This window comes from Panthera leo, chromosome B1, assembly GCF_018350215.1.
Source record: "Panthera leo isolate Ple1 chromosome B1, P.leo_Ple1_pat1.1, whole genome shotgun sequence".
In the NCBI taxonomy this organism is placed as follows: domain Eukaryota; kingdom Metazoa; phylum Chordata; class Mammalia; order Carnivora; family Felidae; genus Panthera; species Panthera leo.
Genome location: NC_056682.1, coordinates 101,708,186 through 101,735,718, shown reverse-complemented (window position 1 = coordinate 101,735,718; position 27,533 = coordinate 101,708,186). Strand labels below are relative to the sequence as shown.

Sequence of the window (27,533 nt, the reverse complement as noted above, 5' to 3'; positions counted from 1 at the left end):
GACTTTTCTCTGTGATTAGATAACTTGTGTCTTAATATTTTTGAGATTATTTTTATTTTATTTTTTTAGAGAGCGAGAAAGCGTGCATGCATGGGCACACATGCACAAGTGGGGGAGGGGCAGAGGGAAAGAGAGAATCTTTTTTTAAAAAGTACTTTAAAGTTTATTTATTTATTAAAAAAATTTTATTATTTTTATTTATTTATTTATTATTTTATTCATTTATTCATTTATTTATTTATTATTTTTGAGACAGAGAGAGACAGAGCATGAACAGGGGAGGGTCAGAGAGAGGGAGACACAGAATCTGAAACAGGCTCCAGGCTCTGAGCTGTCAGCACAGAGCCCGACACGGGGCTTGAACTCACGGACTGTGAGATCATGACCTGAGCCGAAGTCGGCCGCTTAACGGACTGAGCCACCCAGGCGCCCGTAAATTTTATTTATTTTAAGAGAGAGCATGAGCAGGAGAAGGAAAGAGAGGGAGAGAGAGAATCCCAAGTAGTTTCTGCACTGTCGGTGCAGAGCCCAATACGGGCCTTGATTTCACAAGCCTATGAAATCATGACCTGAGCTGAAATCAAGAGTCAGTCGCTTAATGGATTGAGCCACCCAGGTGCCCCAAGATTATTTTTGTTCACTTCAGTGAATTAAGTCATCATCTCCTGGTGTGTGATATTCTACTTATGTTGTAGTTCTAGCCACTGAGCCAGTTTCTTAGCAGTCATATCATGGTGATTCTCCATTTGACTTTCAAATTTATCTGGGTCATATTTGGGCTAGAGACTAGAGGCAAGATAAAGTGAGGTTGGTTATTTTTAATGATCCAGTTATTCAAAACATATTAGCATTTCATGTGACAGGTAGTTAGGGTATGAATGTACATCAAAAGAAATTTGAAAATATCCTCAGCCAGTAAGGAGCCAATTATCAAAAACCAAATCTGTTCTTAAATTAATACATTTTACTGATTCTAAAATAATACCTATTGCCATTTTTTTTGTGTTTCTCTGTAGGGTGTTTTCACTTTATTTTATATCACTTCTCTTCAGCCCTGAAGCTGCTAGTAGTGTTGCTAGCTTTTCTAAGGTTTGGACTTTAAGAGTGTGGGTGCTAAAGTTGATGGCAGCTGGCATATAGATGGGCATAAAGGAGCACATTGGATAAACAAGTTTCAATTGTGGATGATGTGGAAATTATGAAAGTTCTCTGAAATAATAATTCTACTTTAATCTCTAGCTATCTTCCAAACAAGATGTTAGAGGAACAAAAACTGAACATACTACCATAGGAACTACTAACCAAGGACAAGCACAGACAAATCTTATAATGAAGCAAGATAATGTAACAATTAAAGGTCTTCAGGCTAACGTTAGCATACCAAAGGTAACAATTTAAAAAATTTTCCAGAAAGAGGAAAACATTTTGGTGGGTTTTATCCTTTGTATTTACTAAGCTGAATGGTGGTAGAATAGATTATATCAAAAATATATATTTTATTTTTTGATGATCTAATGGAAAAATTAATATAGTTTACTTAATGGGAATATGGGGTAATACTTATAAAATATTCCACATCCATCCAATAAGAATTGAATTATGATTATGAGAGTCTATCAGACACATACATACATGATTCTTAACAGTAGTTTTTCAGTTTCAGTTTTTCAGTATATTTTTTGTTTAAGTGATAATTTTTAAGTTTTTAACTCTGAAATTTATGACATTTTGTGTTAGGTAAACTTATGTTTGTTACAAGCCTCCGTGGAAGAATCTCCAAGTACAGCTCCTAATAAAAGCGTGACTCATGTTTCTCTAGTAGCATTGTGTTTTGACAGAATTGCTACACAAGTTCGTATGAACAGGTAAAATTTATTAATTTGAGCTATGATTTTCTTGTTGGATGTAAAAGCAAGAAACAATCATCATTTTAATATATTTCTGAAAACTGGTGCTAATACTCAAAATTTGTATTGGAATTTCAAATATCACTTTATAGATATGCAAAGTAGGTTTTTAAAAGTTCATACTGTTTTTACACATACTATTTTTCAGTAAACACTGAAAAATTTGTTATGAATATTGGTTTAATTAAAACAGTGGAATGAAAAAAAAACATTTATTAAATGTTTTTACTGAACTATATTGTTTACATGTTAACTGTCATACTTCTTTTTTTTTTCTTTTTCCATAAAGAGGTGTGGTTGAAGAGACTTCAAACAATGCAGAACCTGGTAGAACATCAAATTTTGATAGGTATGTCCATGCCACTAAGATGCAGCCTCAGTCATCTGGATCTCTCAGATCAAATGCTGGAGCAGAAAAAGGCAAAGAAATTGCAGCCAAGTTAAACATTCATCGAGTTCATGGGCAACTTAGGGGTCTTGATACAACAGGTAGGATTCTACAACAGATATTTTTCTTTGACATGTATAAATGTAAGAAGAATTTGCAAAAGGAAACATGATTTTTAAAAATATTGCTACAATTTGAGTATTTTATAAGAGAAAGGTATTTCTGCATGTATTGAACACATGGTATTTAATTGTTTAGTTACTCGTGTTCTATGACAGTGGAAGGTAAACTGTGGTAGGAAAGTAAGTGGTATGGCCCAAATTAGGAACTGCTTCTGTCTCCTCTCTTTTTTCTTCATAGTATCTGCTGGCTCATTATAAAACAAAAAGTATGATCTTTATCATCTTTCTTACTTTTTAATCATTCTGTTGGCACAACTTCATTAAAAAGAATTAATTGCTAGGGGCACCTTCGTGGCTGAGTTGGTTAAGCGTCCCATTCTTGATTTCGGCTCAGGTCATGATCTCACGGTTTGTGAGTTTAAGCCCGTCAGGCTCTTTGCTGACATTGCAGAGCCTGTTGGGATTCTCTATCTCCCTCTCTCTCTGCCCCTCCCCTTCTCACTTCTCTCTGTCTGTCTCTCAAAAGTAAATAAGTAAGTAAAAAAAAAAAAAAAAAAAAAAAAAAAGTAAATAAGTAAATGTAAAAGATTATTATCTTATATATAAAAAAGAATTAATTGCAATATCAAAAGCTGTTAGTCAAATCTATAAAATATAGTAGCGATAAGAACAATAGCTGTGTCTCTTAAAGTCCCTCTTGAGGTGAAAAACTAGAGATGTTACATATCCTTTTAATATTTTTGATGTAATTTAGTGCATAGCTCGTTTTAAAGGCTTCAGTGATCTCAGATTGTCAGAGATTCAATCTAGAAAAAATGGAATTTGTCACTCTTACTTGAGATGATTGCTATGTTAAAAATCTACATATAGGACAGGTGACCAATCCTGAATGAACAAATGATTATCTTGAGTTTGCTCATTGTATTCTGTGAGCTCTGAAGTTTCCATGATTCTTGTCTATATCCTGGGTCTGTGTAACTGCTGTGGCTTTCTCAAAGCTTATTTCACCATCTTTGTGTTTGAGGGCAAAGCATTTTGAGGATTCCAAATAAAGAGACTTTTCATGGCTGCCTGAGATCTATTGTCCTAGAGCTGGTACAAAATACAGTGGCTTAAATATAAAAAGGCTTAGTTTGCACTGGTAACCAGTTTGCACTTGGGTGTTGTAGAGACTGTAAGAAGTAATTAAATAGAATTTTAAAAGGCACACTATGTAGAAAAAAGTCATTAAAGACAAAACATAGTGTAAAAAAGCGTATGTAAAAAACATAATGTTAAAAAAAATGTAATTGTCTTTATATGTGCATAAGATATCTGTGAAAGGATTCTCAATAATCTAATCACATTTGTTACCTAAAGGGAGGGGAGGTGGATGTCCGAGTGTGCTATTGGAGCTTTTCATTGCATACCCTTTCACACATTTTGGATCTTTGATTTATGCAAGTAATTACCTAATCCAAAAATTTCAGTAAAATTTAAGTTAAATTCTCACCTTATATCATACATCAGAATAAGTTCATGGAATTAAAGGCAAATATGAAAAAATAAATAATGGAAAAACATAGAAAAATGTAAGTGAACATTTAGTCTCTGACAAGGGAAGACTTTCTAATCATAAGTGCAAAATACAGTGTTTTCGTATGATGGGATGTTATGTAACAATTAAAATAGTATCTTTGAAGAATTTTTAATGCCCTCAGGAACTTATCATGGTTTACTGTTACTTGAAATGTGGGAACCAAAGCTGGTTTGTTTGTAAAATAATCTCTAAAATGCTAGAAAGAAATTTAATTCAAATGTAAACAAGTTTATCTCTGAGTGCTAAATTTACGTGGTTTTTTTTAAACCTTTTTTTTTTTCCTTTTCTCTCTTAGCTGTAATCACAGAAAGAAATGAAAAAAGTAAACTAAAAGCCTTTGCCAGGCATGCAGGATGTTAGTTTCCATATTGCATATTGTAAGCAGTGGAATTATTATGGCAATGTCTGTTATGAATTGTAATTATATAAAATGTGTTACCATAAAGTAATCTTTTAGTAAAAGCTGTAATTTTCCTATTTTCTAATGTTTTTCCTAAAGCTGGGTAATTAATTAAAATAATTTTTTTTCTAACATGATGATGTAAAAATAGTTTACCATGAAACTGAATTATTCAGGAGCTATTTAACTTTAGATTTTTAGAGTGCCTATAATCTTTCAGAAATGAATTCATTCTGCCTATGAGCAATTATTTGTTAACTGTGGAATCCCTTTTCCTCCCTTTTACTTCAGTGAGATTCTGGCACTTTTTAAGTAGTAAGATATTAGGCATTATTTTAGAAGTTGGTTGGTTCATTTATTTTTCTTTTTGACAGAGTATTAAGATATCTTTTTAAGATATGCCAAATGTTTCTTTTTTTTTTTTAAATACAAACCTCTCTGTCTTTAAAAATGGTCGTCTTGTTCTCTTTTGATAGTAGATATTGGTACCTGTGCCATCACTGCTATTCCTTTTGAGAAATCCAAAGTTTTATTTACTCTTGAAGAGTTGGATGAGTTTACTTTTGTGGATGAAACTGATCAGCAAGCTGTTCCAGATGTGACTCGCATAGGTCCCAGCCAAGAAAAATGGGGTTGGATAATGTTTGAATGTGGACTTGAAAATTTAACCATAAAAGGTAAGCATTCTTAAAAAATTCTGCTTAAATGAGGGACAAATTGGCCCCATGTTGCTGAAATGTTTTGAATGATTGTGATTTTTAATAACCTGAATCAGCATATTTAAGCAGAAAGTGTGGTATGTGGGACTATTTACCAGGGTGGGTGCTCCATCCCAATTGCATAAGTGGAACTTTCCCTTCGTTGTGTGATTCAAAACTAACAGAGCATGTAGACATGCAAAGCATCAGTGGTTGAACAGAAAAATCTGTGGTTCAGAAAAAATTTTTGAATAAAATATAAAGCCACCCAGCTTTTGAAAGTTTGTGTCTTTGGAAACTGGATTTTTGATTAGTAGAGATTTGCAGGATGAAAATACAGTAAATCCTTTATTCAGTGAGACACACTGACTTACAGTTACATTTGTTTTCTTTTATATTACTGAATAATATACAAAAAAAGGGAAGGCTGAGTTGTATATAAGACTTTAGGTTTAGTCATGTATGATAGTAATTTTATATGCCCACAATTCTTTATCTGATAATCTATTCTTATGTGACTTTTATGGATAAGGAGAAGTTTTGATGAGAAAGAATATCTTCATGAATTTTTATTTTTTGTTTTTATCTTTATGGATACTGTAGAGTACAGCATTTATACACCTACCATTTTTAATAAATATATTCTTTCATTTTTAAAGGAGGAAGACAATCTGGTGCTGTTTTATATAATACGTTTGGAATTATGGGTAAAGCTAGTGTCACAGAAAGAGGTGGAGTGCTGACATCCAATAATTCTTCTGATTCTCCAACTGGCAGTGGCTATAATACTGATGTTTCTGATGATAATCTTCCTTGTGATCGAATAAGTCCTTCTTCAGACTTAAATGGAAATTCTGTTTCAGATGAACAAGTTGGTGAATTTTTAATAGTAATAGCGCTTTGAAAAATAACAGAAAACTGCACACCCAATTCAGAGTTAATTTCTGGAGTATATTTGCTTCTCTTTCCATATTTTAGATTTTGCTTAAATAGTAATCAAAGTATTTTGGTGATTATATACTACTACTAGAGTATAAGTTCTGAAATGTAGGTACCATACCATAGATCTATTTGTATCTGCTGTAGTGCTTTGCTTTATACCTTGCTCATATTAGGCACTTAATATTTGTTGAATTATTAAATTAATAGAATATCAGAAAAGTAGTCATTGTTTTTATGTTGTTTCAAGGATTTTATATGCAATTCATTATTGTTTTTATAATGGTAGAATGTCATGATGAATAATAGCAATAATGAAAATATTCAAAATTCTAGATTATAGAAGAGTTGTACCAGTGATTGGTGCAAGTTATTTCATCTCCGAAGTTTCTTCATCTGTATAGTATTATAATGATATTGACCTTCTAATTTGTCAAGATTAAAGGAGATAATACATATGAAAGGTTTAACTCAGTGTCTGGCACATAGTAAGAACTTGATAGATGTTGTTTTTAAACACATATATACATATACTTCTAATCATTTGAAAATTAGACCAGTTGAAGAGGAAAGAAACCACCTTTTAAGAAATGTCATGGATATCCAGTATCCATTGGCATAATGAGCTCTGAACCCCAGGTTTCTAGGAATTTAGTTTTGAAACATTTATTTTGATTTGAGGCATACTTCAAGAGTTTAATCACAGTTTTCTTGTGAGGTCTTTGGAAGTATTTGAATGATGGTTGGGAATTAGCACTTTAATTAAGGAAATTAAAAAATCCAATAGGTTCTCACTGGACAAAAGAACTGGGAAAAACCAGCTGTGCTCTCTTTGTCCTTCTGTCCTGCTAATATACTTGACAGAAACTCAGGTGTCTTCCTTGATCTCTCTGATCCTACTCTCCTTGCTGAGTATCTCTAAATTTTGTAACATTGCTTACTTTGGCTTCTCTGACTTTTGCTGGTCCGTGTCCTTATTCAGTTCTTTGTCCTTAAATGTGGGTGTTCACCCCACGTTCTCTTTTTGGCTACTTTGCTTTTTTTGCTATTTGTCCACTCCCTGATTTATTTCATTTCCTAGTCCTGCTCCATAATTTGATGACACTACTCTTGCCCATCGGTTATGCTTGCCCATCGGTTATGCTTCACCTGAGCTCCCAAATTACATGCATTGGCCTTTAGCTGTCATCAGTTACACATACCATAGGTGCCCAAAATTTGGTCAACCTAAATCTAAGTGTATTACTGCTTTGCTTCACATATTATTATAATTAGTTGCTTATTACCTACAAGCTCCCTTCCCTTTTTAAAATTTGAGTTCTTGAAGACTTTCTTCTCACAGCCTTGTCTGAAACCCACAGGTCAGATATATTTGAGAATTCAGACTTTTTTTCCTTTAAGAGAAAGGTAATAACTGTGTGTGGTTTATATGTTACACAAACGCCTAGTAGAATCTGAGATAGCACTGTGTCTTGAAGTATTTAAATACTTATGTAGCACAACACTAATAAAAATGCCAAATGGGATAAATAGCCCATCACCAGTTCAGATCAAATTTTGTTGCCACATTTACACAGAAATATTTAGATTTTTCAGAACATTGTAATTTTAGAATTGCAGATAAGGAATGTCGACTTATATTTAGTGCCTGCTAACTTTAAAATTACTGTTGCCTATGGTTCAAGTTGTTTTTTTAGCACTTAGGATTCAAACTATTTTGTGGATACTCTAGATTCCTTAATCATCCCACAAGAAAATGTCAGTCTTTTCTTCATCTTGATCACAAGTGAATCAGAGAGCTATAAGTAGACATTACAGGCTGTAGACTTTTTTGTTTCCTTAATATTATTCTTACCTCCTTGCATTCTAAAGAGTGGTGATTATACATTTAAAAAATACTCCTCTATTTCTTAATACTGATTCAGACTGCTAGCATATAAGATAACTCAGAATTTTTGATTGTAGAGTGTTATTTATTTGAACATGGACTACACTATTTTTATGGCACTTTATTTGGAAGTTTAAAGTATTTTGTTAAACTGGAATGGAAAATAGGTTGTGGTGGGAAGCAGAAGACCTTAATTCTATCACTCATTCTCCTACTTAATATTGTATGACCTTTTGGCAAATCACCAAACCTCTTTCTCTCACTTTCTTCACGTGGAAAAAATAACAGTTAAACATCTCTAAACAAATGTGATTGAATGAAGTGATCATGAGAAACCCTTCAGTTCTAAGATCTCTTGATTTATGGTTTGTTACAGTGCAGTGGCTTCTCAGACTATGATCCTTGGAGCTTCAAGGGTCTCTAGATATTTCTCAGAATCAGGCTGAGCAGGGTTTATGTTAACTGTTTTATATAAAGGTGTTATCTGTAGAACTTGCTTTGTTGGGAAGATTTTGTGCTTAAAACATTAACCTTTGCACTAGTGATTTTAAGGAGCTAAGTTTTTGGTTTTTGAATTTATGTAGGATGAAGGAGTTGAATCTGATGATTTGAAAAAAGATCTACCTCTGATGCCTCCACCTCCAGATTCATGTAGCATGAAGTTGACCATCAAGGAAATATGGTTTAGTTTTGCAGCTCCCACCAATGTGAGATCTCCTACACATTCATTTTCTAGGTAAAAAGTTTTTAAGATGTAGTACTATTCCTTGATGTTACTTTATTTTAAATAACATAAAATTCTGTCTCATGTTTTTTTAAATTATTTTTCTGATATATCTAGCATTAGGGTTGCCACTTTCTTACCATATTTCCTACTTTCATGCTTTCTATAGACCTTATTCTTCTCTTGTTTGACTCTTTTTCTTTTCTAGGGCTTTAGTTTTACTTTTATATGTCACCTCACCATGAACTTCTTACTTTCACCTCTAATAGGTTTTAATATTTTTCTTTTTTTCCTATTATCTGTTCTTGGCATTTCTACTTATATGTTCATAATGTATCTGGTAACCAAAAGGAAAAGAAATTTTGCCTAAGTAAAAATAACCACTAAGTATAGTAAGTATGGGTTATTGTTTGAAATACAAATCTTGACACTTGTTTTTTTGTATTTTCTTTTTTTTTAATATTCAAAGGCAGCTGAACCTTTTAAGCACTGCAACTCCAGCTGTTGGTGCATGGCTTGTTCCCATTGATCAACTCAAATCATCCTTAAACAAATTAGAAACTGAGGGCACCTTGAGAATTTGTGCTGTTATGGGATGCATAATGACAGAAGCATTAGAGGTATGTCTTTCAACAATACAAGGTATCATACAGAATTTATTATTGAACATGATCCCTTATTGTTCATCATTGTTGGAAAACATCAGACCTGCAAGTTCTTGATTACTAGATATCTTCTATTTGCACTGTCTTTGATTTATATAACTCTAAATCTGTTGTTTTTGCTTTGTTTCAGAATAAAAGTGTACATTTTCCGCTGAGAAGTAAATACAACAGACTTACAAAAGTTGCACGTTTTCTCCAAGAAAATCCTTCATGTTTGCTGTGCAATATACTACATCACTACCTGCACCAGGCAAATTACTCCATCATTGATGATGCTACAATGGTGAGTTATGGAAACCATATGTGAAACCACAGGTTAGTTTTAAAGAAGCCTCTATTCTTTAGAGGAGCCATTCATTGATCCATGGGGTTTGAGATGTGGATGAGAAGTCTAGAGGAGAAATACAATTAGAAATTCCGGCTTATAGACAACAGTGGGCTCAGATGAATGATTTGGGAGTTGCCAACATGAAAGTGTTAGAAGCTGTAGGTGAAAACTTCTAGATGGATGAAACTTCTAGGGATGATGGTGTGTTGAGGGAGAAACTGGTCCAGAATGGATCCCTGAAGAATACCAAAATTAAAGTGGGGTGGCGAGAGGGTGGATAGAGCTACACAGAATGCTGAGGAGGGAAAGTAACAGGTAGGAGAATCAGGAATAAATGCCTTAGAAGCCAAAGGTTTAAAGAATTTCAAGCAAAAAGTAATCACCAGCATCAGATTTCACAGAAATGTTTAATAAAATAGGGGCTAATTAATGGTTAAGGGGAGAATGTATAATAATACAAAATAAATACAATATATGTCTGCCTCTAGAAAAGCACTACAGAAGGTAACATGTCATCATTAGAAGTTTAGAACTTGAGGATCTCTCTTCTCTCCAAGCTTTAGGTCAATAGAAAATGCATGAGAAGTTTAGCCAAATTAGGGATCATTGTATCAGTATTTATTAATGATAACCTCCAATGAGAGAATCTCTAGTAAATGATGGATTTGAAAAAGGTACTTAGACCTGAGACTAGTATAGTGCTTTCTACTCCTACCCTGGAAATTGAAGGCTGGAGGTACACAGTGCAAGGCTAGCTTGCCCATCTACTCATAGGCAGAGACACTGGAACTGAAATGCCACCAGGCATTTCTTATGTATGGATGCTTTGCCAAGATATGCTTTATATGTAAGAGGAAGAAGCACAAGATGGCTCTCCTTACTTGAGTCTAAGAATTAAAGGACAGGCTAAGAGATCTGATGTTCCTCAGAAAGCAAGTGAGGTGATTTCTGCTGTCTAATAAATGTCTGTCTTCAATCAGAGCATTTCTCCCAACACAGGGAATTACAAGAAAGGGGATGGAGAGGAGTTGGATGTTTTCCTCTTAGGAAATTAGGAATTAGCCAAATTTTCTTTCTTAAAATCATCACCATGTGGAATAAAGTATATTCTAAATTATGTAATTGTTACTGATAATACCTTTAACTTTGAAAGCAGTTACAAATTCAACTGTGTTCAGCATTTAACCATAGTAATTTATTTATTTTTAATGTTAAAATAGTGGTGGTTACCTAATCTTTGAAGGGAATAATTTCATTCTATTTGTTTAATGAATATTCCAGGTAGCTCAGAATACATTTGATTTCCTCAATTGAGTAAAAAAGGTACAGTGGACTGAATGCTTCTTAAGGAGAATCCCAATTTTGTGCCTCATGTTTAGCTTCTTATTCACCTGGTAATGTGTTATGACAGAAAGATGCAATGTTGTATTTAGAGAATGAGTTCTATAGTCAGCTTGAAATGATCTCTTTTGTAACCTTGAACAAATTATAACACATAAATTCTAGCTTCTTCATCTCTAAATGGGAGTTATGCGGTTTAAATGAATAAATGTATGCAAAGCCCTTAAATAGTAACTTACTATTAAATCATTATTGTTACAGAGTGATGGACTTCCTGCTTTGGTAACTTTAAAGAAAGGTTTAGTTGCACTGGCAAGGCAGTGGATGAAGTTTATTGTGGTGACACCAGCCTTTAAAGGAGTTAGCTTACATCGACCAGCTCAGCCCCTCAAACCTCAATCAGCTGTGGATCACGAACATGAAGATGGACTTGGGCTGGACAATGGAGGTGGTCTTCAAAGTGACACCAGTGCTGATGGAGCAGAATTTGAATTTGATGCAGGTAATCTGTAAATATTTTAGTTAGATATTACACCTTCGTAACATAGTATATGTGATAATTTTAATCATTTGTGTGCCAAAATTTGAAATTGTCATGGCTTAATTACATAAGTATGATTTGTATTAGTCCAAATAAATGATGATAATATTGGAATTTTTATACTGACTTTTGAGTTTTATATTTAATTTCATAAAATACGATAGACTTCTCCTAATCTATCTAGTACAATAACAGACATCTTTCCATAGCTAGAATGTTTTGCGTGAAGCGCATTAAGTTTCTTTTAAAATTCACATTTGTATTTGTTCATCGTCTTGTCTATGACATAGTCTTTTAAAGAAGTCTTTGAATTTTACCTGGTGCCTGGTTGATTATGTATTTATGTAATGTTTAGAGTCATGCTTTCAGCCTGTAATTTTATCGTCATAATGGCTGTGCCAGAACACAGACAGTAGATATGCTTTTCAAAATTATATGTGCACACTTTAATGCTTTTTCAGAGGTTTTGTTTTGTTATCATGACATGTCATTTTCAATTATACTGAATTATCATATAATATTTTGAAAAAAATATTATAAGTACCATGGAAAAGGAAAGTAGCCTTAAAATTAGAGCTTTCAGAACATTGATATATCAAAAATCTCCCAACAAACAAAAGTCCAGGGCCAGATGGCTTCTCAAATTCTACCAGACATTTAAACAAGATTTAACACCTAGTCTTCTCAAACTATTCCAGAAAATATGAATGGAGGAAAACTTCCGAACTCATTCTGCCAGGCCAAGCATTACCTTGATCCAAAACCAGACAAGGATCCCACTAAAAAGGAGAATTACAGGTCAATATCCCTGATGAACCCAGATGCAAAAATTCTCAACAAGATACTAGCAAATCAAATCCAGAAGTACCTTAAAGGAATTATTTACCATTATCAAGTGGGATTTAATCCTGGGCTGCAGGGGTGGTTCAATATTTGCAAATCAATCAATGTGATACACCACATTAATAAAAGAAAGGGTAAGAACCATGACCCTTTCAATGGATTCAGAAAAAGCATTTGACAAAATATAGCATCTGTTCCTGATAAAAACCCTCAATAAAGTAGGTATAGATGGAACATACCTCAACGTCATAAAGGGCATATCCAAAGACCCACAGCTAATACCATCCTTAATGACGAAAACTGAGAGCTTTTCCTCTAAGGTCAGGAACAAAAACAGAGGTGTCCACTCTCACCATTACTATTTAACATAGTACTGGAAATCTTAGCCTCAGCAATCAGACAACCAAAGGAAATAAAAAGCGTCCAAATCAGCCATGAAGAAGTCAAACTTTCTCTATTTGCAGATGACATGATATGCTATGTAGAAAATCTGAAAGACTCCACCAAAAAAATTGCTAGAACACATGAATTCAGCAAAGTTCAGGACACAAAATTTATGTACAGAAATCAGTTGCATTTCTATACACCAATAATAACACAGCAGAAAAAGAAATCAAGGGATCAATCTCCAGAGTTGCTCCAGAAACCGTAAGATACCTATGAATAAACCTAACTAAAGAGTCAAGAGATCTGTACTCTGAGAACTGTAGAACACATATGAAAGAAATTGAAGAGGACACAAAGAAATGGAAAAGCATCCCATGCTCATGAATTGGAAGAGTAAGTATTGTTAAAATGGCAATACTACCCAAAGCAATCTGTGTATTTAATGCAATCACTATCAAAATACCACCGGCATCTAGAATAAAATACTAGAATAAATAATCCTAAAATTTGTATGGAAACACAAAAGACCCTGAACAGCCAAAGCAATCCTGAAAAAGAAAAGGAGAGCTGGAAGCATCACGATTCCAGACTTAAAGCTATATTAAAAATCTATAATCATCAAGACAGTATGGTACTGGCACAAAAGCAGACACTTAGATCAATGGAACAGAATAGAAAACCAAGAAAGGGACCCACAACTATATGGCCAACTAATCTTCAACAAAGCAGGAAAGAATATCCAATGGGGAAAAGACAGTCTCTTTAACAAACAGTGTTGGGAAACCTGGACAGCAACATGCAGAAGAATGAACCTGGACCACTTTCTTACACCATACACAAAAATAAATTCAAAATGCATGAAAGACCTAAAGGTGAGACAGGAAACCATCAAAATCCTAGAGAAGAGAACAGGCAGCAATCTTTTTGACGTTGGCTGGAGCAACTTCTTACTAGAGATGTCACTAGAGACAAGGGAAACAAAAGCAAAAATGAACTATTGGGATCTCAGCAAAATGAAAAGCTTTTACACAACAAAGGAAACAATCACCAAAATGAAAAGGTAGCTTATAGAATGGGAGAAGACATTTGCAAATGACATATCTGATAAAAGGTTAGTATCCAAAATCTATACAGAACTGATCAAACTTCACACTGAAAAAACAGATAATAGACATTTTTTCAAAGAAGACATCTAGATGGCTAACAGACACATGAAAAGATGCTCAACATCACTCATCATCAGGGAAATAACAAATCAAAACCATGATGACATACCACTTCTCACCTGTTAGAATGGCTAAAATTAACAACAGAAGAAACAACAGATGTTGGTGAGGATGTGGAGAAAGGGAAACCCTCTTGCACTATTGGTGGGAATGCAAACTGGTGCAATCACTGTGGAAGACAGTGTGGAGGTTCCTCAAAAAGTTAAAAATAGAACTACCCTACAACCCAAGCAATAGCACTACAGAAGGGGTACATGTACCCTGATGTTTATAGCAGCATTATCAACAATAGCCAAACTATTGGAAGAGTCCAAATGTCCATCAGCTGATGAATGGATAAAGATGTGGTATATATATACAATGGAATTTTACTCAACCATCATGAAGAATGAAATCTTGCCATTTACAACAACATGTATGGAAGTAGAGTTTATTATGCTAAGAAAAATAAGCTAGTCAGAGAAAGACAAATACCATATGATTTCACTCATATGTGGAATTTAAGAAACAAAGCAGATGAACATAGAGGAAGAAAAAATAAAGAGGGAAGTAAACCCTAAGAGACTCTTAACTATAGTGAACAAACTGAGGGTGAATGGGGTGAAATGGGTGGGGAGAATGGGCTAAATCGGTGATGGGCATTATGGAGGGTACTTTTTACAATGAGCACTGGATGTTATATGTAAGTGATGAATCACTAAATTACGCTCCTGAAACCAATAGTACACTGTATGTTAACTAACTAAAATTTAAATAAAAATTTGGAAAAAAATCTTTACCCAGGTTTTTTGTTGTTGTTGTTGTTTTTAAAAAAACTTTATATTTAAAAGTGAATATGCTATGAATAATAGGCTGGATTTCAAGTCTACCTGAAAATTGGAAGAATACTATGATAAACATCTCTTCTAATTAGTTATCTTCAAATGCCTAGGTTAATCTGAAAATTATGTATTTGCAGCTTAGTTGAATTGTTTTTTTATCTCTATACCATTTGGGTGGCCTGTGAAGGCACTGAATAGAAGTTATTTGTTCCTTTTTTAAGATGAATGAGAAGATTGGGGTTGGGAGAGTAAAAGAAAAATGTGAATTAATATTACAGTTTATTCCACAATTAATTTCAAGGAAATTTAATTAATTTATTTATTCAAGGCATATGTAAAGTTGAGTGTAGTTACACCACTAGGAACACTGGTGTTGATGTTTCAAGAAAATGTCTAATAACCTATAGCCTACATATTCTTTTGAACTATTTTAGCCACAGTTAGTGAACACACAATGCTGCTAGAAGGAACAGCCAACCGGCCTCCACCTGGTAGTTCTGGACCTGTAACTGGAGCTGAAATAATGAGGAAACTTTCTAAGACTCATACTCACAGTGACTCTGCATTAAAAATAAAGGTACATTACTATTACTATTTTTAGTTAGAGTAGTCTTCCAGAGAAGATCTAAATTTTTGATATCTCAAATTCAAATACTAGGTATTTAAATTTAAATCTTCAAATAGTATTTCTATATTCAGTAATTAATAATTCAATAATAATAAATATCCTTATGGTGAAATTAACATGATTAGTAATTTAATATACAGTTAGAGTTAGGCTATTTTATGAATTTATTTACACTGTTGAGCTGGACCACCTTGGGAGCCAGACAGCCTTGGTTTCAATTCTGCCTCTGCCACTCAGTTGCTTTGTGACTGAACAAGTTACCTGTACTGTGTGTCTGTTTCGTTATCTGTCTGATGGAGATTACAGTAATAACTTTTTCCAGAAAGTCAATGTAAGAAATAGCTGTAATATATGGAAAATGCTTAGAATAATACCTGGCACATAGTAAGAATGTAAGTTATTTGTTGTTGTCATGGGCTATGTATTTTTTGTTAGTTTCCTTTTCTGAGCAACGAAAACGACAGTTAATGTATTAACTTTCTTTGAAAATCTAGGTATAGACTTACATTAATACCCAGAATCCATAAGGTAAAAGGTGATAATTTTGCTTATATTAAAATATAAAGTTTCTACACAGAAAAAAATAATGTATCATAAACAAAATAGACATATGACAAAGGACTAATTTCCTCATATATATAAAGATCTTTTTCTAATCATTAGGAAAAAAGAGCAAAACCAAATGGAAAAATGGTATATGGGCAGTTCACATAGAAATGTATATACATATGTGAATATGTACCCTCTTACAATTAAAGAAATGTAAATTAAAATGAGATTTCCATTTCCACCTGTCAGATTGAAAACAGTAAAACATTTGAATAGTGTATATTGTTGGTGAAAATGAGAAAACAGACACTCTCCTACACTACTGGTGGGAGTGTAAACTGGCACAACCTCTTGGAAGAATAATATGACAATTTGTATCAAAACTTAAAATGTGATCTTCTCTTACCCAGTATATTCATGTCCAGGAATTCATTCTAAAGAAATGGATGTTCTAATAATTCAAAGACACACATCCAATAATGTTTTTACAATACTGTTTATGATAGGAAAATAATAGAAGAAACATAAATGACTAATCATTAGAGGACTAATAAACTAGTGTACCCTGATACAGATGTATACTATGAAGACTTAAAAAATTGTGTTTAAAAGATAAAGGAGATCTCTAAGTGGATATGGAATGGTCACCAGAGTGCTGGATTAAACACAAAATATGGGATAATATGTATCTGTGTGTTAAAAAAAAAAAAAGGATAAATATGTGTATGTGCTTTTATAGTCATAAATTATTTAAAGAAGGATAAGAAATAGTACCTTTTGGGGAAGGGATATAGTAGACTGGAGTGAGGGGATACTTTTTATTGAATAATCTTTTTGTGCTTTTAAAGTCTTCATTCTGTGTACATATTGCTCTTTTAATTAAACAATTCAATGATTGGTATACATTTGTTAAGTTTGGACTATTAAGCTTACTCTATTTCTACAGCATAGTTAGAAGGAGGATACTTTTAAACTCTCAACTCCTTAGTCAGTTTCAGGTTTTTTTTGGTTGATGATTTTTCCTTTCTCCACAAACGGTCCTTTGTTTATGGATCATAAAAATCCTCCAGAGAATTGAATTGCAGTGCTTTGTTTCAGATCTCTTCTTTTATAGGCTTTTCTTGTACTATTTTATACTGACCTGAAATTCTAATCTTAGATGTGACAGAGCAAATAGAGATGGGCAATTCTGTAACTTTTTATTTTCCTCAGAGAATTTCTGAAAATTGTTTTTGACATATTAGAACTCTACAGAGAATCTCTCACAGATTTTCATTATCAGGGTACCAAGAAAAGTACTACAGTATTAAGAATTTCAGGATAGAAATCTTGCCACAAGACACACTCTTCAGATTTCAAAGGGGTTAATAATTCCTTGTTAAAATAATAAAGGCTGTTCTTTGCATTGTACTATAACGTTTTAAAACATTTTTACATACACTTGAGATTCACCGTAGTCCTAGTAGGCACAATCTGTGTTGGTATTAACGTGAATAGTAACTAGCAGTAATAGCAACAGTAGTAGTAGTTGGCAGTTATTAGCAGTCATTGTTATATACATAAGAAAGAAAGAGCCCTGTGTTGTTCCTTTTGCAGGGCATTCACCCATATCATTCTTTGAGCTATACCAGTGGAGACACTGCCACAGATTCTCCAGTACATGTTGGACGTGCTGGGATGCCAGTTAAGGAGAGTCCAAGGAAGGAGAGCCTACTCAGCTATCTGACTGGAAGCTTCCCAAGCCTGCACAACCTCCTGGAAGGGACCCCTCAAAGAAGTAGTGCAGCTGTAAAAAGCAGCTCCCTAACAAGAACAGGTACATCCTTAGTTTAGACAATTATAAGTTTACTTCTATGCAAGAATTAAAAACAAACAGGACTTAAGTTTATTTTGATTTATACTTTGGTTGCATAACTAATCTATCTATGTATGACACATAGAAATCTTTGAAAAAATATTTTGGGAAACTCTTCTCTTTGTAACTTTTGGTGTCTTCATGCCTTTAATTTGTATTTCTAAATTGCAGCATTTGACATTACTGTCAACCTAGTCATGGTATGTCAAAACCAGCTAGCGGTGCATTTCTTCTTGTTATATTAAAAATAAGGTATTTATTAATGCCTTAATATCTAAATACCAACATCATGCAGTGAGTTTGAAAACATCTGCAAAAGACAATTTAACCTGACTTTTAAAAATTAATTACATAAATCATATTTTATGCTTCCTTAGTATGTAAGTAATACATAAATAATAAACAATAAAACTTTATTTTCAGGAAATACAATGGCCACTGATATGTTATCCGAACATCCCTTGCTATCTGAGCCGTCTTCTGTGAGTTTCTATAATTGGATGTCAAATGCTGTTGGTAATCGTGGAAGTGTGGTACAGGAATCTCCTGTTACAAAGTCTGCACATAACAGCCTTCCAACAGGTATTGAGCTACGTGTTATTTTGCTTAACTGTCTAAGGTGCATACATAAATTTTAGCAAAATCCTGTTTTTCAGGGAATAGTCAAAAAATCTGAAATGTTTAATAGTGTTTAGTTGAAATTTTCCCATGTATGAAATGTCTTTGTTAATATCAAGTTGAGAGAATCGTAAGCAGTCACTTGGTGTTCTTGTGGAAAGACAAATATGTCAAATGTGAGATTGTATATAATTTAAAGAGTTTAAAATGTCCAGTTAATGTGGCTGGTTTAATTTTCTAAATACCAAAAGGCAGTAAATGAAAACATGCAAAGTATATGGCATAATGTACCTACAATACAGAAAAATATTTTTAGTTTATTCACGTTCCTCAGAGAAATAATAACTAGCATTCTTTTACTCTTTTTAGTAATTAAGTATTTAATTAAAATATTTAATTAAAATCTAAACAAGTACTAAGAGGAATTAAAATATGACTCTTGCCCTTGAGGAGGAAATGAGGGCAATTTATTTTATTTTATTTTATTTTATTTTAATTTATTTATTTTTAAATTTTATTTATTCTGAGAGTGACAGAGAGAGAGCATGTGTGCATGTGCATGAGTTGGGGGGGGGGCAGGAAGAGAGGCAGAGAGAGAGAATCCCAAGCAGGCTCCATGCTGTCAATACAGAGACCGATGGAGGGCTTGAACTCACGAACCATGAGATCATGACCTGAACCAAGATCAAAAGTCAGATGCTTGTGAGCCACCCAGACACCCTGGCAGTTTGTTAATTTTAAAAGAGTGTGTGTAAATAGTAAGAAGACTGGCAGGGAATTCACAAAGAAATATTGGTGGCTATCTCCAGAAACAGAAGAGGTGCCACCCTTCATTTTCTACTTTTTTTCTTTTTTTGGGGGTGTTTTCCCAAATTTATTAGATGCATGTATTATTTTCTTGTAAAAAAAAATTTTTAAAGGCAGTGAAATAGGCTTTGGTCCTAGTTACAGAGGGCAGCTGAAGTTAATCCATGTAACAGCAATTTGCATTGCTAACAAATTCTGTTCATATAGAAAATAGGAAATTATGAAATGTGGTTGAAACATGACTTTAGTTTTTGGTTTTTTTGTTTGTTTGTTTTGTTTTTGCTGGTGTGTGGCGCACTTTTGAACCTGGAACCGATTCTAATTATGACTACATTCCAGTTCTTAGCATTGGCTCTTGGTTGAAGAAGAGAGAAGGATGATGCTTGCACCAGCTCTCAGTACTTTTCTAAAACTAGTCTCACTACTGTGCAGTTGAAATTTTAAGAAAACCAGAAAAGAACATTTCCTCTTTATCATGCGTGGGTCTTTTGCCTGGGGAGCTAAAGGGTAAAGGGAGTACATAGGAAAAGAAATAGTGTCATTTTATTTTTCTTTTGCCTCAGGAAAGCATAGTTGGGAAGAAATTTGTATGTGGGACTCTGTGACACCCATTGCTTTTATCCTACTGCTATCTATGACTGCGCCTCAGTGCAAAGCTGAGGGAGTATCAAATGCTTTTCAAAGATATTCTAGCCATAAAATTCTGTACTTTGGACTGACTGGTTCTAATACAGACTTCATGTATGAGGAAGACTAATATTTTCTGAAATTATAGTTTGATTTCATTTTTATTAGTAAATCATGCCTCTAAAATAACCTAAAAGTGCTGTTTTTTTTTTCCTTCATTCAATTAAGATGGTCTGATAATACTACTATAATACAGACTTCATAAGTTTACTTTGCTGTGCCCTTTAAGTTGTTTTTATTTCCTCACAACTTAAGTTTTATTTTTGAACATTTACTCTGTTAGGTGTTGCACCCAATCTTCCTACGATACCCTCAGCTTCAGATTTCAACACTGTCTTATCTAGCGACCAGAATACTTTGGATGGAACGCATTCTCAGCATAGCACTAGTCAGGATGATGTGGCAGGTGTAGAAGAAGCCAACCAAGGGTTTCCTGCTGTGCAGCTTGCTGATGCACAGGTGAGCCAGTCTCTTTTTCCATAATTATAGTATCCCTCATTAGGTGGTACTTAGCAGCTGGAACCACCAAGTCATGTGCACCTTGGAAATTCTAGGGCAAATCTTTTTTTCTGTGCTTCTCTGCCTAAAGCCTTCATGCAAAAAAAGGAGGAACCTTTTAAAAGTACATGGGTTAATTATAAATGCAAATTTAGCACTTGTAGATGTTCATTAAACAGAAGAGTGGTATATAGTTATTAGTCTCATACAGTAACATCTTTGTTATTTGGAGATACAAATTGACTAAAACACATGACTAGAAAGCTAAATTTAACCACGTCATATAGAAGGCTATATTAAGTGCTATGTTAAGACTTTATTGAGTGAGCAGTTGGGAGGCACTGAAGATTTTAAAGCAAGGAATAAAGTGACTAGAACTGTACATGTAGAAGAAATATTGTATGGTAGCAATGTGTTAATGGATTGAAGTAGAGAACTATAGGTGAAAAAAATGAGTTATTGAAATAGTTCATGCAGTGGTAAATGAGGCTTTTAACATTGATGGTTGTGACTTTGATAAAGTGATGGTAAATATTCTGGAGGTCTTTATTTAATTGATTAAAGATAGGAGTGGACAGCAAAACCCTTTGACTCTTTTGGTTTGAATGATTACAAAGCAAGTAGGCGAGTGGGACCGTGGCTATTGAGAGGTGTTATTTTTTCAGGATGAGAGAGACTCAAGCATAGTTAGATACTTAGGAGGAATTGGGAAGGTCCTGATCAGAAGAAGAAAAAAGAAGGGTAAACTGATAGAGCAAGATTCAGAGAGGGATGAGGAGTGTTGGAATTTACAGTCATTTATAGAGAGAGATGTTTTAGACATAAAAAAATACTTTTTTCCTCTGAGAATTTCCTCTGAGAAACTGAGAAGGCAATAAAGACAGTTCACAGCTATACAGGTAAGTTTGCAAATTGGTAGCTTCAGTTTTCTCTTACAGTAGAAGGTAATTTATGTTAAGAAATGTGTCAGGCACTTTAAAATTTTCCTGAGATTTACTTCTCCAGTACATTAGAGTAGTTTTTAGGGTCTTCATTTTCTTTTTTAATGGAGAGTGGGAAAAGAAATAATTTTGTTGTTGTTTTGGCCTATAGAATACATTAATTGTATTTATTAGTATTCAATACATATTTTTAGAGATAACTATATTGTTTTAGAGACTCTAAAATCTACTAGAAACATAAATATTAAATAATATGGTAAAAAACTCTGTAAGGTAATTTAGATGTGTGTAAACGTTGGAGTGAATATGGAAGAGAGCTTACCAAACAGACACCCTAAAAAGATTGTCAGATAGTGCTGAGGGCCTGGTTAGGAGTTTAGGTTAGTGTTAGGGTAGCAATGAATGCAATTATATCATCTCCTCTCATTGTTCCTAGCAACTCAGCTATAGGAGTAGAAGATCATTGATCCAAAGCAGATATAACAAGAAAAATGTAGTGATAAGATATAATAAACAATCTAGGAAGTTGGTGAAATGAAATTAAGCAAGATTATAGGGGAAAAGGAAGTCATATAACTCTGTACTGAAGTGTTGGTTGAGTTATCTTCATGGTCAAAGAAGTCATTCAGGATTATAAATTGGGATTGAAAAGAAACAGGAGAAAATAATCAAAGTTTCTGGAATCAAAGTTTTTGATAGGTATGGAGCCATAAATAAATGACAAAGATTAGGAAAGAGGGTGGTTTGAACCTTGAAGAGGGTAGAGTTTTTCCATTAGAATGAACGAGCAAATCCAAGAGTAAAGGCAAGAAAGAATATCCCAAGCAAGTATAAAAGGGAGAAGAAATTTATCCCCAAAGTTCCAATCTACAGTAGAACTGTTTGAATTCTCTGTTCTAGTTCTTTAGTCCTTAGAAGAGTAGCCTTTCTTCCCAAGCACAAACAAATGAGATGTCCTAGAGGTAATTGAACATGTAGACTTGAGTCTTAATACATAAATTGCACTTGTCCATTTTAATAATAATATTTAACTTTCAGGAAAAGATCACTAAAGGAGAGTGTACAGTTGAAAGGGTTAGGGGAGGGCCATGGAAAGCACTGGGTAGCACCTATATTTTATTTTACTTAAAAAATTAATGTTTATTTTTGAGAGAGAGAGAGAGCACACGTGAATGGAGGTGGGGGAGGGGCAGAAAGAAAGGGAGTCACAATCTGAAGCCAGCTCCAGGCTCTGACCTGTCAGCTGTCAGCCTGATGTGGGGCTTGAACCCATGAACTGAGTCCCATTTTCAGGGACTCATGGGGCTTGAACCCATGAGCTGAAGTCAGATGCTTAACCAACTGAGCCACCCAGGCGCCCCATAGATAGCACCTATATTTTAGATGTGGAAGGAGGGAAAGGAACCATGCAACAGAGAATAAGTAAATTGATGATAGTAATCAACTACTAAACAAATTAGTTGCTTCTGTTTGAGTTAGCTCTTCATGACTACAACATAAGTTAACAAGACATTTAATCAGAGTGATGTATTTCTATAAGCATGTGTAGTACTTAAAATATAAAGGAAGTTTTTTGTCAGGAAATAAATATTAAATGACTGTTATAACCAAGTGATACCATTTAAAAATAGGTCAGATATTCATAATATAACATATGAAACATTTTTATATTAACATAAGATGTTGATAAGCTATTCTAATATACCACATTTTTATGGAAACACAGTATACATGCCATTTTTAAAAACAGGAAGTAGAATAATTTAAACTAGTTCACAATTTTATTTTTCTTGTACTTTCAGACACTCAGGCAGGATGGAGAAATGTTCTTCCTTGTGATTAACTTGAAAATGAGTGGCACACAAGAGGTGCTCAAAAATACTGTTAAGTTTTAAGTAAAATTAGAGCTTAACATTTTTTGTACAAGTTCCCCCCCCCCCCCCGCCTTTTTTTGCTTCACACTGTGGTAATAATATATGTATTCAGTTAGGATAAGAAAAAAGCCACAGTAAATGATGGATTATAAGTTAAGCTAATTAATGAATGTGTTATGTCTTCCAGGTTGTTTTTAAACCTCTTCTGAGTCATACAGGGATTCAGTCACAGGATGCAATGCCACTCTGCTACCGAATGTACTTTGGAGAACACCTTTCATTTTCAGGGACTTTGGACTGCCTTAGAGCAGATATTGTGGATTCAGACACAGCCAAAGAGAGAAAAGGCAAAAGAGCAAGAAGGTGTCTTGTGTTATTGATCTTTTTGTGTAAAATTTTGTATATAGGTTATAATACCTTTTTTTTTAACTTTGTTTTCCTCTGTGCTAATGAGAAACTATTTTTAATATCTTAATAATGAGAAGGTAATTTCCACTTGTCAAAAACAGACTTATTTTAATAACCTGTTGATTTTATAGATGAGGAGGCCTATTTTTAGGCGTAGTTTTGTACCATGTTAGCACATGTATGTGGGTTAGCCAAAGTACATTTGCTGTATATGTACTCAGAATGTGTTTACTATTGCAGTAGTTGATTTTTATGGTCTTATACATTGTAATTTTATATATTTTACTTACAATTATTACTAACTTTGCGTAGACTTTTAGTATTTTCTATTAGATACAGAGTAGAAGTTATATTTAAAGTATAGCCATTGAAAACAAATACATAAGAATGCTGAATGTAGCATGGTGAAAGTTAAGAACTACCTTTTACTTTCATTCTTTATATTATCAGAGATAGTTTCTTCAATTTCTTTACTGCTTGAATAGGAAATATTATGCTCACTAAAGATTTGACTAATCTTTTGTGAACTTGGAATTTTACTTTGAGTGGGTCTCGCTAATGGATATAGGAATCATAGAATATGGACACACATGGCATTTGTGACAAGTTTTGCAACATTCTTGGTTTGATCCAATTTGTGTTTTTGCAGGGTGGTAAATTAAAAGTAAAATGCACTAAAAAAAGCAAAATGCCCATGTATCCAACATATGACTAAATGAAAAATGTTTTCCATATGAAATATTCTATTTAAAATTTTAAATAATTTGACAAAATCAGTTTAAACATTTTTATGAAATTTTCTTTTAGATTTTTTTTTTTTTTAGTGTTTATTTTTGAGAGAGAGAGAGAAAGCGTGAGTGGGGGAAGGGCAGAGAGAGATGGAGACACAGAATCTGAAGCAGGCTCCAGGTTCTAAGCTGTCAGCACTGAGCCCGATGCAGGGCTCGAACTCACAAACCGCTAGATTATGACCTGAGCTGAAGTTGGACGCTTAACCAACTGAGCCACCCAGGTACCCCTATGGAAATTTATTAATAGAAAAATATAGCTTTCTTAAATTTTGTTTCAGGTCTAGATATCTGAGGATTTTCTAATGACACAGGAATATGGAAATTGCATTGTCTTTTCTATTAAATATAGGACAGTCCTTGCTTTTCGCAGTAGAGTGGTACCATAACAATGACTGTGCAAGCTGAAGCACCACTAAGTGACCTTAATGATTATTAACATTAGTGGGGAGGGACACCTGGGTGGCTCAGTCGGTTAAGTGTCTGACTTTAGCTCAGGTCATGATCTCACGGTTTGTGGGTTTGAGCCCTGCGTTGGGCTCTGTGCTGACAGCTCAGAGTCTAGAGCCTTCTTCTGATTCTGTGTCTCCCTCTGTCTCTGCCCCTCCCCTGCTCACGCTCTGTCTCTCTCTCTCTCTCAAAAATAAATAAAAATTTAAAAAAAATTAAATGAAATGAGATTAAATATGTAAATAATATATTTAACAGAGGTGGAGAGAGGTTGGCTAAGGGAGGTACCCTAATCGACCTATAATTAACTTTAAATTCCAATACCATTGGGGTGCATTATCACATTGGTAAGAAAAAAGGTTTTATTACTTCACTGAAATAATTAACATAAATTTGATTTTAACTAGTCAGTTGTGGAATAAGATCAAGGGAGAAGACGAATTTTCCAACTTATAAAAAATTGGCCTAGTGAATAATAACTTGAGCTCTTGCTTAAAATTATCTAAATGGCTTATAACGTGTTTTACCTTGGAGATTTTTTGCTAATAAACTAATAAAGATTGTACAGCTCTGGAAAAAAGGAAATAAAACCTTGCCATTTTTTTCTTTTTTTTCCTCCATTTTTAGGCAAGGTCATGTGAATCTTCCTCCACTTGAGTTCAAACCAGCATTAATGTTGGAAACCTTTAGCATCAGTGCTGTTGTAATGGAAAAGTCCGTTTGCACCCCTCAGAACTCTACCAGTGCTCTTTCTTTTCATGATCTCAACAAGCGTTATTATAATACCTTTCACTGCAACTTTACAATTTCTTGTCAGTCAATAAGCCAGCATGTAGATATGGCTTTGGTTCGTCTTATTCATCAATTTAGTACCATGATAGATGACATCAAAGCGACTCAGACTGACATTAAACTTAGCAGATACACAGCTGGATCAGCTTCCCCAACACCCACCTTCAAAACCAGAAAACATCGGGATTTTCGCTCATCTGACTTCAGCCGCAGTTCTAGAGGAAGTCTGAATGGTGGCAATAGAGTAAACAATGCAAAGAACAAACGGACCAACAATGAAAATAACAAAAAGGAATCTCGAAACAAAAATTCGTTAGGAAGATCTGAAAGAAGAACTTCCAAAGTGTCCAGGAAAGGTTCAAAAGATGTGGTGGACCATATGACTATTCATATGGATGACTCCGATTCAATCACAGTGTCAGAACAAAGTGAGCCTTCGGCTGAGTGCTGGCAGAATATGTATAAATTACTTAACTTCTATTCACTTATCTCTGATCCAACAGGAATATTGGAAAAATCTTCAGAAACATTTGGACCAGCAGGTAATGAATATTTTAATATTAAAAAAATTTCTTTTTAGAGTAGCAATAATACTTAAACAGATAGGTGCTTTCTCAATGTTATAAGTAGATCATTGAAATGCCAAAGACCTGGCAATCACCCATGGAAAAAAAATAGTAATGGCAGTCAGATAATTTGCCTTCCCATTTCCCGTCCTTTCTACCCTGATACAATATGGTCTTAAAGATTGAGATATACCTACTTTCCAATATCTGACTCTATTATTTATTTTCAATGTGATGATCGGAAATTGTTGAAAACGTTAAAAAATCATTTTGGTGAAGAAGAGGGCTGGTTTGGCATGTGAAGAAAGGTAAGATGATGTTTGGAGTGTCCTTCCATGTCACAGTTTTCATAGCTAAATCTGTATGTTTTTGTTTATTTATAAAGGAGTTCGGAGCCCTACAGAGCCAACATGTAAAGTTGTGTTTGAGAATGAACAAGACAATAACAGTTTGACTAAGACACAGAGGAAACGTAGCTTGGTAACTTCTGAACCTCAGCATGTTACTCTAATTGTGTTTGGGATTGGCATGGTGAACCGCACACACCTGGAGGCAGACATTGGTGGGCTAACAATGGAATCAGAGCTGAAGAGGATTCATGGCAGCTTTACACTTAAGGAAAAAATGAAAGGTATGACGATGTCCTAACACTGTAGTCCTGCTCTTCTGAAAAAAGCCAATGCCATCTCTCCGAAATTTCTAGTTGGCAACTTTTCTTTTTTTTCTTTTCTTCTCTTTTTTTTTTTTTTTCAGAAAATGAACTTTCCCATTTATATGGATCAAGAGTGCCAGTTTATATAGTTTCTGTTCCTATTCTTTTTTAATTTTCCAAGTTTTCTGCACTAAGTATTACTTCTGAGACTTAAAATGTCATAAGGCTAGGGGTGCCTGGCTGACTCAGTCCGTAGAGCATCCAACTCTTGATCCCAGGATTGTGAGTTCAAGCCCCACATTGGGCTTGGAGCCTGCTTAAAAAATAAATCTATAAATAAATAAATCAATAGCCATTAGGCTCTTTAATACACGAATGGCATATTGAACTGTGTATTTAGCATTATTTCTAGTTTTGACATATAATATGTATGTATGAGTACATAGAAATAAAAACTTTGAGGTGCCTGGGTGGCTCAGTCAGTTAAGCATTTTGGCCTAGATTATTATCTCATGGTCATGAGATTGAGCCCCATGTCCTGCTCCACACTGGGCATGGAGGCTGTTTAAGATCGTCTCTGTCCCTCTCCCTCTGCCCCTCCCCTGCTCACGCTCTCTTGCTCT

The 27,533-nt window shown here is 34.2% G+C and overlaps 1 protein-coding gene across 13 annotated transcripts in view; it reads left to right on the top strand.

The window, feature by feature from the left end:
• KIAA1109 (KIAA1109 ortholog) overlaps positions 1-27,533 on the top strand; it is a 215,874-nt gene that overhangs the window by 108,627 nt on the left and 79,714 nt on the right. For 10 of the 13 annotated variants that reach the window (XM_042935583.1, XM_042935582.1, XM_042935584.1 and 7 more), the window contains 16 exons: positions 1,240-1,386; positions 1,738-1,865; positions 2,197-2,396; positions 4,873-5,073; positions 5,754-5,965; positions 8,506-8,657; positions 9,115-9,265; positions 9,441-9,593; positions 11,241-11,481; positions 15,232-15,374; positions 17,571-17,790; positions 18,253-18,411; positions 20,225-20,400; positions 23,442-23,617; positions 25,528-26,234; positions 26,644-26,889. In XM_042935583.1, the coding sequence (XP_042791517.1) occupies positions 1,240-1,386; positions 1,738-1,865; positions 2,197-2,396; positions 4,873-5,073; positions 5,754-5,965; positions 8,506-8,657; positions 9,115-9,265; positions 9,441-9,593; positions 11,241-11,481; positions 15,232-15,374; positions 17,571-17,790; positions 18,253-18,411; positions 20,225-20,400; positions 23,442-23,617; positions 25,528-26,234; positions 26,644-26,889 (3,412 nt within the window). The remainder of the gene's footprint in view (positions 1-1,239; positions 1,387-1,737; positions 1,866-2,196; positions 2,397-4,872; positions 5,074-5,753; positions 5,966-8,505; positions 8,658-9,114; positions 9,266-9,440; positions 9,594-11,240; positions 11,482-15,231; positions 15,375-17,570; positions 17,791-18,252; positions 18,412-20,224; positions 20,401-23,441; positions 23,618-25,527; positions 26,235-26,643; positions 26,890-27,533) is intronic. The other 3 variants (XM_042935591.1, XM_042935587.1, XM_042935593.1) reach the window with 1 other exon arrangement.